Below are 14,339 nucleotides of genomic sequence, written 5' to 3' on the forward strand. Positions count from 1 at the left end.
GTAATATTTTGAAACAATTTTCAAATATCAAAACCGTTTTTCCAAAATGGCTTCAATTAATATTTTTTCAATAACAAAGGAAAAAAGATTAAATAATACTATTGTGTAACATGTTGTACTAAATTGCTTTTCAGTGTGAGTCAGACATACACATATTTCACATTCTGAAATGTTAACCATTGACACAAATATTATCAGTTTATTCAAATCCCACTAAAAAGAACAAGTTAAGAACCCCCTATTGAAAATGTAATGGTGCAGAGGAATGGTTTTGTAAAACTTTGAAGAGGAATACTAAAAATGTTAACAGTTGTGGACAGACAGTCATAACATTTGATAACAATTTATGATTTGCAGATTTATTCCATTAATACAAAATATAAATCGACATGAGTTGTTTAAATTAGCTCCGCCTTTACCAGTTGTAATAGTAAAATGATGAACACTTTACAGCACCAATAATTATAATGCAAATATAAGTTATATTATTGGGAAATACTACTTTCTGCATTATGTGCAGAGTTCAAAGAAGTACTCAGATCTTGTACTTAAAAGTAGAACTAACAGTGTAGGAATACTGTAACAAGTAAAAGTCCTGCATTCAAAATGTTACTCAAGAAAAAGTACAAAATGTTAGCATCATTATGCTATACTAATATCAAAAGTAAAATAACTAATGCAAATTGGCTAATATAATACATATTCTAATCATTTAGTCATTGAGTAGCAATACTTTAATTACTCACGTAAAGTACAAATCACTCAAAGTTGTACTCAAGTTTGAGGGACTTGAACATTAGTTATTTTATGCCACTGATAATTAGTATTTTTAGAATAAATCGAAGCCTATAGTTTTGTTGGTAAGATGTTGACTTTCACTCGTATTTCTTCACTGTGGTACCGCTTCCTCTACCAGTATTTATTGGGTTACTAAAGTATATTGCATGTAATAAGTCTGGCAGCTGAGTTTGCACCACAGCTTCCCCTTTAATCCTGGCAGCAGGGATGACATCATTAGTAAGTGAGGGGGGCGCCGGGTAACGCCATTTTCACGCACGGCGCAGTCAGTCAGTCATCCAGCCAGTGGACCAGCGAGCTGTCAGCTTCACCGGCGACTCGTCAACTTTTAATTCAACCCCATGAAGCCGCCATCAAGTTAGTTTTACGGACTGCCATGGAACTTAAGGACAACATGGTTTTCTGTATTTATGGCTCCGACTAAAGCCAGTGTTTTGACAGTTAGCCGGTTAGCTATGTAGCTAGCTGGTCATTATATATTAACGGCGGTTGATGCAGTGAAACCCAGAGGAACATATCCCATTCGAAGACACTTTGGATATTGTGTTTTAAAAGTGACATACTCTATTTATCGGCTAGAGTTGTACCTTTAAAGCAACACCAGTTTCATTTAAAAACAGACGTGATTTGGACGTCAAAAAGGCGAGATAAATTGACGTTACATTGAAACTACTTTGGAAACGGATGTCCCAGAGAACGGTAAGAATGGCTCCGTGTATTTCTTGGAACGGTCATAAACTAATTAACCACTTTCACTGAAATGTTCATATCGTTTTGAGGTGTCATCTTGTGAAACAACAATACTATGAATTATTATATATTTTAATAGGTTTTAGAGATGGTTTTTCCTTTCATTTGTGGTCCGTGTTTACGTTCATTGCAGGAATTAGACGCTATAAGCACATCAACTGTCACTGGGTGCTAACCCAGAGTTAGCCCTGCAGTGCTTGTGTGACAGGGAGGTATTTTTGCTAACTGGTTCTTCAGGTTAATCCATTTGCTAGTGAAATATCTGGGGACAAAAGCAGCAGGGACATTGACTGAAAACATGCCTGGGAAGGATGCACTGGTTGGACCACTGCAGCAACCCAAATAGTCTTGATGTTTGTCATGTGATAGTTATGTTGGATGTCCCTTTCATTGATATTCAAAGCGGGGTTGATGGCACTGAAAGCTGCCTGTGTTGAGGAGATGGCAGGGACACTGGATCTCAGTGTGGGAATCACAGCTGGGAAACACTGAAAGGTGTTTTATGAATATCTGAGATTTAAGTCACAATGTCTGAGTCTACACTGTATGACTGAAAACCGGGCTATATGAACTATTATTGGGCAACACAACCTTGGCAATTATTCACGTGTGCAATACTCTGCAATAACTATTCAATTGTGCAATATTCTACATAAATAATTAAACTGCAGTACTTTCATCACTGTTTTGCACTGTGCACTTTGAGCAATAATCTGTTTAAGCAGTAACATTCTTTTATAATATTAATACACTACTGAATATGATTTAACATATTTTGTAGTACAGTGTGCACATGTTTACTCTTACTTCTATGTTTGCACACATATCTTTTTGGTTTATTCAAGAGTATATAAAAATGGAGCAACTGTCACAAAATCAATTTTCACCTCAGATTTCTAAAGTATTCTGATGATAGAAATCTGAGGAGTACATATAAGGTTTTCTTTCCGAGTGTGTGTACCCTGCCCTGCAGTCATTAATATCTAATCCATCCACAAAGGAGTAACTCTGGACAACCTGCAGCAGGGCTCCTCCTGCAGGATACCACCCCTCCACTCTCCTGGGACAGTTTGTTGTTTGGCTGAATCCCAGAAGGTTTTGTGTGTGTGTTGCTGGTAGAAAATGATAATCATGTGTGGTCGCTGCAGATTTTCTTGTAATGCTGCAGGTCGGCTTGAGAAGCATAGAGCTCTTCTGCAGGTGCAGCATTTAAAGCAGCATAACATTTTAAGGTACTGCTAAAACATTGCAGATGCAGTACCTTTTTTATTTGACTGTTGTGTACTTTTACACATTGCACTTGCAGACTTAGTACTTGAATTGAAGTCCAACCAGTACTGTTTTGTACATGAAAAAAATGTTATTGTAACAGATATTTTTTTATAAGGATTCCTTCACTTTGTGTCTGTAATGAGGAGACATGGTCTTAAGTACCAGGCTTCTATTGGCATTTCTGTACTGTTATTTCTTTTAACTTATTGGCCTGTACAGGTATTTAAATCTGCTGTAACCGAATGTCAGCCGATCTATAATAGTCTGGCTGATTTATGGCTTCAGATTCAATTAGATTTAACATAAAGGCACAGGGTTTTAAACCTACATCATGCAGACATTAAAAAGAAAATGCTTTGCCTCAAAATAGTTTTCTTCTTCTTCGAGCTTGTGTCTTTGCAGCAGAAATACTTATTAAGAAAATACACTTAGTTGCCAGTCTATTCGGAACAACTAGCTCAAACATATGGTCTCTTAAACAACAGTCCGGCACTAAATACTTTTTTAAAGGTTATAATGTTTGGTTTGTTCAGTTTTTAATGAACTGTTTTGAAAATGTGTTGATCAAACTTTGCGGTCACTTTGAAGGCTGCAGTTTGTGCTTTTGTCGCAATGAATCAATCTATTGTCAGAAAATTCATCAGGACTATTGTGATATTTGATAAATTGTCTTAAATGTTCCAGTTTCAAATCCTCTCATTAGATTACTTTGACTTTAGAGTTTTAACATCTCTATCGATTAATCAAGAAAATATTCTTCATCAATGATGAAACAAATGAACATCCAGCTCTTTCATAATGGCTCTGACGTAATCTGAATAATGAGAAATGAGGCTCTCGGCTTTGATGAATGTCTGGTGAAGAGTCACAGAAATGAATTACCTAATGAGAAAATAAGATAAGACTTTTATTGATTCTTCAAGGAGAAACTTAGGTCAGAAGGAACTCACTCTTTTGGCAACACAGTCCGAAACACTGACATGTAATCTCTGCATAGGCATACCAGATATCATAAATACATTCCCTATATTATCTCAGGCTTGGTCGTGCTGCAGCGATGAGCCACTATGTCTCTGTACATCAGAGCATCTTCAACTACTTCCCTGACAAATGATACATTAGTCTCTCGCCCAAAACCCAAAACAAAGTCATTGGTGCTCTTCATCTCAAGTGAGAGCCTGCGACTCCTTTTGAAGAGATGACCCATAGTTCAAGTCGGCAGCAGATTATTTCATCGGGCAGTTGTGTTCCTGTGTTGGATACATTTGAATCAGATGTTTTCACAGTTTGAATTGTGTTGCCTGTAGGTCCTCCCGAGACACTGAACATCAGTTCATTATTGATATGAATACTTGTAGTTTGCTCTGTTTCAGCCCTGCAGTGTCATGTCTCCACTGCCTGATTTGTTAACCCCTTTCTGGGTGTCTGAAGCTAATGTGTCGTCACATGATACACTTGTAAAGGCTTCATAGTTGAGTTAAACTGAGGGAGAAGTGACTTTGAGAACGGCCTCATATGAAATCTGTAGTATAAAAGCAACAGCACAAGATGTATGTGAGAAACTTTGATCAATTTGAAGAGGCTTTAATCGTTTTTATATCATCAAAGTATCACTTGACTACTGCTTCTTGCATTTGCAGATTTTATAGTGTCTGTCAGCTTGTGGTTTTTGTTTTTAAGGACACCATCATTACTGTCTCGTCTTCACTCACAGCTCTCATCAGGGCTTTTGTCAGCAAAAAAAGTGCTGATGAACCCATTTAACACCACTGGTCTCAAACTAAACAGTAAACAGACACAGCTGGAAAGTAGCTAGTTAAGAAAGTGGATTTAAATAGCAGTGAACTAGAAAACACACCCTTAAAGGAAAGTGAGTACTGGACTTGAATTAGTTAAGTGGATCAAAACACGTCTCTGAATGAATGCTGATGAGGCTCCAGGTAAATTGGGAACTGTTTATAATTGCAAACAATCACTATATCAAATCAAAAGATCATGATGTGTCAGCGTTTGCACTTTGATTGGGAACCTGAGTGGACAAAACATGTCTTTAATCGCATTTAAAGTGTCAGTCATTGAGAACGTTGTCTTATAGTTTTGTAAATGTTCTATTGGCACATTTGTCTTTACTTCTGTATGCTGCACTCTTTTTTGTTTCCAACGGCGGTAATCACAGCTAGTGTTGTTAACTACTCTGCCACGTTTTTAAAGCTATTTTTTCCAAACTAAGACAGTAAAATGCAAAAAAAAATGTCTTTGAAGGAATACAGGTAGAACAACTGTTGCATTCTTGAATCATGGACAGAAAGTAAACAAACGCCAATATATGTTATACTCCGAAAGATAGAGAACATTTGACTTTGAGAGGCTCTTTCAGACTCTTCTAGTTCTTTAATGTGGATGTGAATCACAGTTCCTATCTGCCCACACATCGCTGACTAAGATTATTGCCACGCAGTTCTGCTCTTCCTGCTGCTCCTCAGGCATAAAGCCTAAAGCAAGCACTCAATGTTCCTCTTCTTCGTTGGTCCCAAACACAACCCACCCCTCCTCATTCATACCCTACAATTCTCCCCATCACCATCATCACAGCGTTAACCCGCTTACTGTACACGAGGAGCTGCAGCGTCCCCAGGCTCTCGCTTTCAAGCCAGCTATCTACATTTCAAAAGTAGTTTCTGTGCCTTCCCCCTGTGGTGCTTTGTGCTCCGAGACTCATCTGATGCCAAAAATAAAAGACTGTTGGGTCGGAGCAGGAAAAAAGAAATAGCTTGTGCTGTCACTTTCACTTCTGTATTACACAGCCTGCAGTGCTTGCTGTTATCTTTAATGGTTTTTGCAGTTAAGGATAGTTGACCTTCCTCTGTGTTTATAATGTATAACACAGTGATTTCCAATTCCTATAGTGCGTGTGCCTTTCAATAATCCAGTCCAATAGGTTTCAAAGTGTAAGAACAACTTTTATTTTGATAGCTACATCTGAAAGAATAGTCTTTTCCCCCCGTTGTGAGCCGTGCAACAATGTCTACTTACTTGTAGCTATATTAATTAGAATTGGCATGTTCTCAATGAACTGATGGAGTATCACTAGTGACCCAGCAGACCTTCTGTTCTCTGCAACATCATTGAAAACTTGTAATGAATGCTCATTACCGGCCTACATTGTAACGTTGTTGGGTGGTGGCTGTTGACAATTCAAATCTGACAGATATTGCTGTTGTTATTAGCAGATATTGCTTGTTGTATTTCACATAGATCCCTGTTAGTTATTTCCTAATGACTTATCAATAACGATATCCTCCAAGCTAGTTCGTATGAGAATGTAAAGGGGAGTTTGTCACTGTTTTTGACATTTTATTAATCACATAATGACTGAATCAATAAAACAATTAACAGATTAATATATACTGAACATATTAGTTGCAGCATTTATTTGAAACTGATGTTGATTCAGAGCTACAACAGGATAATCACTCTAATCTGTTTGCCTGCGATATCAGTCAGTCCCTCTGAAAATGATCAGCCGCAGTTTGCTATCTATTTTCCACTGAAAGTCCCCTCACGCTGCTCACCTGGAGCTGCTGTTTTTCCATCTTCTCCTGCACACAGTTTCCTGCCCTCTGTCAGCTGATAGGCTGCAGGCGTGTTGCTGAGTCACATGGAGCGATAGGAGCTCAGGCTCTTCCTAATTCTGCTCGCTCGCTCCTTAAATATTGTTATTCACACTTGAAACCTAAGGCAGTTCAGGACACGTCTATCACCGCAGCTTTTATACTCAGGTTGGGCAAGCTCTTTTTAGTATTGCAAAATGAAGGGTAACATTTACGTAAGTCTGCCACACCAAAGATTACATAACATCTGAGTGTTTCTGTAACTATTCAGTTTGCAGTTTCTGTCCAGTGTGCTTGCAGGGATTCATTAGGAAGCTCAGTGTGTGTGTGTGTGTGTGTGTGTGTGTGTGTGTGTGTGTGTGTGTGTGTGTGTGTGTGTGTGTGTGTGTGTGTGTGTGGTGTGTGTGTGTGTGTGTGTGTGTGTGTGTGTGTGTGTGTGTGTGTGTGTGTGTGTGTGTGTGTGTGTGTGTGTGTGTGTGTGTGTGTGTGTGTGTGTGTGTGTGTGTGTGTGTGTGTGTGTGTGTGTGTGTGTGTGTGTGTGTGTGTGTGTGTGTGTGTGTGTGTGTGTGTGTGTGTGTGTGTGTGTGTGTGTCGAAGTGCAGGTGGAGTGTGTGTCGAAGTGCAGGTGGAGTGTGTGTCGAAGTGCAGGTGGAGTGTGTGTCGAAGTGCAGGTGGAGTGTGTGTCGAAGTGCAGGTGGAGTGTGTGTCGAAGTGCAGGTGGAGTGTGTGTCGAAGTGCAGGTGGAGTGTGTGTGTGTGGGTGTCGAAGTGCAGGTGGAGTGTGTGTGTGTGTGGGTGTCGAAGTGCAGGTGGAGTGTGTGTGTGTGTGGGGGTCGAAGTGCAGGTGGTGTGTGTGTGTGGGGGTCGAAGTGCAGGTGGAGTGTGTTGAGTCAATGTCTGAAAAAAGATGTATTGACATGCAGTCTTTCAGTAACTGTAAAAGGATACCAGACGAAAACTGTATATTTTGAATATTTTGCTACATTTAAGTAGTTTTTAAGCAATAGATGCAATGACTTCATAATAAAGATGAAGCAGTATAACATAACAAACCATAAAACACATTTAAAGACTGGTGGCATCATGTTTTTTAAGTTTTCTACTTTTTGTAAGTGTAGCCCTTTCTAAAAATCCTCACCTCATATCTGTCGTTATCTGTTCACCACACACATCCCACAGCCCTCAGATCCTGATTTGAGCTGTCAGCAGGCGGCAGGTTTATCGTCTGCGGTCATCATCACAGCTGCACCAAAGTCGCTCTTTTTCTTAAAGCATCTTAAGTGATGCCGCCTCAGTTTTCAGAGCTCTTCCTTCAGTATTTATCTGCGACCTCGTGTGTGTATCCTCTTGTTTATGCAGCTTTTTCAGTTGCTGCAACACCCTGCTGCTGTCAGTGCCTCACACACAGACACCTTGGGTGTAGTCTGAGTGAGAAACATTTCTTATTAATGATCTCAACCTGAAGCAAGTACTGACACACACAGTCTGACCTTTGGTCTAAGACAATGTTGTTTCTCACCCGGAGCCGAGAATTGATCGTAAGCGGAGATGCATCAGGGTGTGTTGCAGCAATGAGACAAGAAAAGGTCAGGAGGAGGCCACTTGGAATGAAACATCTGAAGGTTGTCCAATGTGTGGCTTTGTGAAGATTCCTATACCTCATGGTTCTGTTGTTTCTGAATTTCTTTCAGAAGTTAACGCTGATCAAACCTTTTAATGCGTTAAATTAAATGTTCTTTTTCTGTCAGGAGTCAATCAATCAATCAATCAATCAATCAATCAATCAATCAATCAATGTTTATTTATATAGCCCAATATCACAAATGTTACATTTGTCTCAGTGGTCTTCACAGTGTGTACAGAATATCAGTAGGACAATACGACACCCTCTGTCCTTAGACCCTCACATACTTAACAAGTATAGACATCATGAGACAAGTTGTTTATAATGTGGAAGTCTTTAGATGACAACAAGCTGCTTTTAGTTTCCTTGTTTTTATCAGATTTAGAAAATGTGTTTCCCTCTGGCCTCAGAGCGTGATGTTTGAACTTCTAAATGAATGGGCATCCCTATCTGTTAAATAATAAACTGCACATTTATACGTGTTTCTTTTATCATTGATCTTGGTTTAATTTGTCTGATCTCCAGGAACGTTCTGGTAAAAACAACTTTATCCACTTTAAATTGGATTCATACATCATTTAGAAAATCTTTTTCCTTTCCCTGATGTTGAATCTGTAGAATGCGTGAGGACATGTCCACCATGGTGTGCGTGAAGGAGGAGGAGGACCCTGGGGAGAAGCTTTCCCAGGAAGAGATCATCTCCCGGACCAAGCAGGTGATCCAGGGGCTGGAGGCCCTGAAGCAGGAGCACCACTCCATCCTGGACGGCCTGCTGGGCACGCTGCGCTGCCTGAAGCAGGAGGAGGAGGGCGTCCTGGTGGAGGAGAAGTCCCACATGATCCACAAGTCCATGGAGATGCTGGAGCTGGGGCTGAGCGAGGCACAGGTGTGTAACGAATCGTTATCGAGTTATTATCGTTATGCTCTGTGCTCAATATCCAACAGGTCACAAGCCATGCTACTTCTGTGAATAATATGCAATTTATCTTTTCTTAAATAACTCCCACAAAAGAAGGTAAATATATTTTTCGAAAATAAATATTAATTAAGAGTTAATAGACATATAGAAAAGAGAAATGAAATCATATATTTTTTCGTCATGGGCTGTGTACCATCCGCCAGGTATCTTTTTATCTCTAGTCCCATGAAACTGCAGAATTTAATTTTCATTGTAGGTATTTATTTCTGCCATAGACGAGCACAGGAAGGTGCGCATCTTTGTTTAGCCAACACCAACTTCGACTTTTGTTCTGCTTTCTGTGCCCAGAAGCAGCTGTCCCATAAGCAGCTTCTGAGGAGTTAAATGAACAGCAGGCAGACAAACTGTCTCCACGCTGACGAGTATCAGACGTTCATTGCTCATACATTTGTTTAAATCTGTTGCGTGAGAGAGCAGAGTGACAGACTTCAAAAAGATCCCAGAAACGCTTAAAGAAATGCAGCCGATGTGGACTGACCTTCCCCCGACCGCCGTTTGCCTTGCTTTAGCCAAACACATAATAACAGACTAAGAAAACAAAGCGTACACACAAATTCCAATGCAAGGTGTTTACATTGCTCTCAGAAGTTCACACACCATGTCTCATGTTATATACATACATTATTTTTGTTTCCACTAAGACTAATGAACCTATCTGTAGACAGAATAACTTGTTCTCCAAAGTGTTTTTGAGGAAACTTTTTTAAATGCAGAAAACTTTGGTAACTTTGGTCACTGTTTGTGATTTAGCCTCTCTACGTCTCCCAGCACGCTTTGCCTATTAACAATACAATACTCTGCACCATGCAGAGTCTTATTATTGTAAAACGGAGTGTGATTCATATTTTCTGCATAATCTTTCTGCCTCCAACAACCCCAGATGCCACGATGCTTGAAACTCTTTGTCTAATTACACACCTCCCAGCCTTGCACTCGCACCACATGCTATTAAGTGGATCCTTTTACCCAAAGTGGCTGACAATAACATTAGTATACACATATTTAGTTCTGGTGGGAAGTCTACTATTTTTCACTGGTTTTAGTACCCTAATATACAAAAGATGCTGCCACTGAAAGGGCTACTATTTTCTTAGAATTAAAATATATAATGTTTTTTGTAATTAGTCCCTGCCTGGTAAGCTATAAGGTTTGGTACACGTTTGGCCTCCTTTGAAAGATTCTGGTTTGATGATATTTTAAATTTTTAACATATTATAAGATATTCTTGAATTTCATAGGATTTGCAGGGTTTTTCAGATCAGCACAGGATGATTGTAGCTAGGAGTGACTGAGAATAATCATGAATATTGTTAAGAGGTTGTTCCACATGTGTCAAACTCAAGGCCCCGGGCCCAAATCAGGCCCTTGGTGGATTTAATTTCGGCCCGCAGGATAATTTTTAATTACTATTAGATCTAACCCGCACACCTTCGCTCAATGCTGAGGGTTTCCTCCGCTCAGAGCCTGACCCCAAACATTGATGAACTTGCACCCAAGATGAGATGCCAAGTATCTGCTTGAACTAGCATCACAGAGCAGCACACTGAGTTTCATGGATGTTTCCTTCTGCACTTTTTTTCTTGAGACAACAGGGCATGTTTGGTTTTTTCTTTGAGGGAAATTGTTTTGTTGGCCTGTGGAAAAATGTAATCTTAAGAAATGACGCTTTGTTAGTTCCAGCCAGGGTTAATATGTGCAAAAAGTTCATTTCAATAAGTTTTGCAATACACATTGAACCAGTCCGGCCCTCGACTAGTACCGACTGTGTATTTGAGTTTGACACCCCTGCTCTAAGCCAACTCATACAAATGAGATCATGTTCAAGGACCGTAGCTCAGGGATCCAGGGAATATATCACCCCCAAAGACTCCAAACATCCAAATGATGTGATGAGATTATTAGTGTCCTTTGAAGCAGCTCTGGTGTGATAACAACCCTCCCTTTGCCTTGTTCCAGGTTATGATGGCGCTGTCGAGCCACCTGAGCTCAGTGGAGTCGGAGAAGCAGAAGCTGCGGGCTCAGGTGCGCCGGCTCTGCCAGGAGAACCAGTGGCTGAGGGACGAGCTGGCCGGGACGCAGCAGAAACTGCAGAAGAGCGAGCAGAGCGTCGCACAGCTGGAGGAGGAGAAGAAGCACCTGGAGTTCATGAACCAGCTGAAGAAGTACGACGAGGACTTGTCCCCATCTGTAAGTCTTCTTCAAAGTTAGCATGCTTAAAATGTTCTTAAGAAATATGGCAGAAAAGTTTAGTTCAATCCAAAAAGGAAACAAGGTATCAAGCTATCCTTAAGTGGTTCGGTAACACTTGATACAAGTTTCTGAAGAGGCTCCACACTTCATAGATGTTCTGCTTCTTTATTAGTGAAGTTTATATCTTCCTTTCAAAGTTTCCTATTCCCTTCTGTACCTTCTCTCCCAGTGAATACATCCTATTTTGGGGCTTTAAAGTCACCTTCTTGAACTCCTTTTCTGCAGCGGAGTCGATTAAATGTTATCAATATATACAATCTCAGATATCTTAACACTTTGAAATGTGCTTGCCTGGATCCAGACTACAGAACGACTGCATCAGCACATACATAAGACGTTTGTGATGCTCTTCTATGAATTCAGAGTCAGTTTGTTAATTGACTTCCTCATCTTTCTCTCCCTCCACGACTCCCCTCTCAGGATGAGAAGGACTCTGACTCCAGTAAAGAGAATCTGGATGATCTCTTCCCAGATGACCACGACGACCAAGCTCCAGGCAGTAAGTGTTGCTCCCTCCTCTTTCTCCATCTACTCATGGCCAAGAAATGAAATTAAGTCCCTGGCCTTCGGACGTAGATTGAATTGAAAGGGTTTCAAAGATAGTCAAGTGGAAAGATAGCTGTGATATAGAAAAGTTGAAAGACATAGTTAACTTCAGCTTGAACAAAGTGAAAAGGATAGTTCCAAGTGGGGTTGTATGAGGTTCTCTATACCAGTGGTTCCCAACCTGGGGGGCGCGCCAAAGATCGCAGGGGGGGTGCCAGGCCTCAGATGATTTGAGGCCAAATATCATATTTAGACTTTTCTTCTTTTTTTTAAATTATTTTTTTTTTTACATATAATTGTAAGGCAATCCATGATTGTCACTAAAAGCCTTGTCTCTACATTACAATAAAATATAAAAAATAATTGACTAATTCATTTTAATAAAAATTCAAGTTAGTATTAAAGGCTTAAAAAGACAGAAATGTATACCGTACTTTTCGGACTATAAAGCGCACCTGCATATAAGCCGCAGCAGCTAAATTGTCCGTCTGTCTTGTTCTCGTTCTGTCTCTCGATTCCACTTTTACTTTGGCGCGCTACCTGTCTCACTCTTTTCCGGCCTCCAGCTTTTCCTGCTGGAGCCCGCCGCTTAAAGGTGGCGGGCGCGGACCGGTCATAGAGCCCATAGTGTTAAAGGTGGTTAATTTTACCTGTAAAATCCATAGATTTAGGAGGTTCCCTAGTGGCCGTTAGCTGTACAAAAAAAATGGGGAAAAAAGTCGCGGCTTATAGTCCGAAAAGTACGGTAATTCTTTCTTTAATATAAATGTTTCTTCTGCCCATAGTGTCCAAACACTTGTCTGGATAAGCGCATTTTTAAAACATAGTCATTGTCCATGCCGGTTTCAGTTGGATTATTTGTCACAGTTGCTCCAATCAGATCGGTCTCCTCCATTTTGTAGATTATTTACGACTTTTGAATCCACATAAACACATCGGCAAAATCCGGTTTACTTTGAGCATGTGTTTTAAACAGTTTAATCCCTTTGTGTATTGTTTCCACTTGCGCCGTCCTTTAATTTCTTTATACAGCGGGAATCCAAATAAATTAATCTTGAGTCCAATAACCATCAAAGTCACTCCAATAGTGCTCCTTAATTACGCTTTCATCCTGCTTTAACAAAATACTTCACATTCATCCAGTTTGTGACAGTAGTTGTAGCATTTTTGAGACTTTTAAACTTGAATTACCGCTGTTGCGCGCCCCCCCCCCCCCTTGTGTGTGTGTGTGTGGGGGGGCGCAACTTCCAACAGGAGTCATTTGGGGGGGCTCTTGGGAAAAAACGTTGGGAACCACTGCTATATACAGTCTATAGTCACTGTATTACCTGCAGTAGATGGCAAGAGAATATGTACTGCTGTGGATGGGGTGACCAAGCAAAAGACACATACACGCCATCTTTCTTTTTCTGTGTTTTGCAAGGTACAATTACTGTTCTTGTCAAGGGGGTCTGGTGGCTTAAAAGAGAAAAAAGATAACATCATTGGCTCCCCGTTAAAAAGGGCAGCAAGAAAAATCAGTGACAAAGGTTCTTAATATGGTGATCACTATTAGGTGGCTAATTACGTTTTGCTTCCCTTTACAGTAGTACACCGCTATCAAAATCGGAAAAATTCCTTTAATACTTGGTAGTTTATCTATGTTGTGAATGTGCAGGTTTTTTTCTGAAAAGTATAATTTTTCTGAAGGTTGCAGTCATTTTGAAAATGTCACTGCTGTAAGATACATGAATTCTCTTTTGCACCGGCAACACTCATATAACACTAAAGTCCAGTCAGTGAATGCCACCAGTCAGAATATATATCACATAATATACAGTAGCATGTTTCTCCTGCTTTTCTGAAGCCTCATTAATCTTTGATTCTTCAACTCGGTCTACTTTATGGTTTTCTGCCCCGCTCTGACTCTCTTTTCTCCCACTTCTCATGTCCACCCCTTGCCTCTGTGTTTGAAGGGCTGGTCTTTCAGTAGCCGAGACAGTAAAGCTGTGTTGACTGTAAAGGCCCATTAGTCAGGACCTGGTTTAACCTGGAGGAAGGCCAAATGGGGGGAAAAGCTCCCATACAGATTGCTGTAATATACTGTAGTTCCGGGTATATAAAGTGTGTCCTTTTTAGTGTGGCTGTATCTAGGGTAAATAATCTTAGGCAAAATACTCCAATAGTGAATAAAATGGCAATCATTTAAATATTTGGGACCATGTAAAGAATGTTCTTCTTTGTAAAACCCAATAAAAAAAAAGCAGCATTTGACAGGTATTATAACTTCATGTTAAACCAAAATCCCACCAGAAGAGCTACTGTATGGCACTAGTCTGGCTGCATTTAAAGAAGTAAATCGTTGTTTTTGAAGGTTGTTTGGGACAACTGACAGAGCCACCCACAAGCCTCTGGTCCCCACAAACAACTGCAAACACTTTGTTCCCAAACTTGGCACTGAACGAGTTTTAAACCCTTTGTTGCACCAAGTTGATTCCCCTTTGGCTCCTGGCACCAGTTTGTCAGCCAGT

General features: G+C 40.2%; 1 protein-coding gene across 6 annotated transcripts in view; it reads left to right on the forward strand.

Annotated features, from left to right (window-relative positions):
• The first annotated feature begins 1,039 nt into the window (after positions 1–1,039).
• The window catches only part of klc1a (kinesin light chain 1a), a 49,461-nt gene continuing 36,161 nt past the window's right edge, over positions 1,040–14,339 (forward strand). For 2 of the 6 annotated variants that reach the window (XM_034111687.2, XM_034111688.2), the window contains exons 1-4: positions 1,040–1,497; positions 8,673–8,940; positions 10,990–11,220; positions 11,704–11,782. In XM_034111687.2, coding sequence (XP_033967578.1) covers positions 8,674–8,940; positions 10,990–11,220; positions 11,704–11,782 — 577 coding nt within the window. In that variant the 5' untranslated portion in view covers positions 1,040–1,497; position 8,673. The remainder of the gene's footprint in view (positions 1,498–8,672; positions 8,941–10,989; positions 11,221–11,703; positions 11,783–14,339) is intronic. The other 4 variants (XM_034111689.2, XM_071207229.1, XM_034111690.2 and 1 more) reach the window with 2 other exon arrangements.

This window comes from Pseudochaenichthys georgianus, chromosome 22 (genome assembly GCF_902827115.2).
Source record: "Pseudochaenichthys georgianus chromosome 22, fPseGeo1.2, whole genome shotgun sequence".
NCBI classification, from domain to species: domain Eukaryota; kingdom Metazoa; phylum Chordata; class Actinopteri; order Perciformes; family Channichthyidae; genus Pseudochaenichthys; species Pseudochaenichthys georgianus.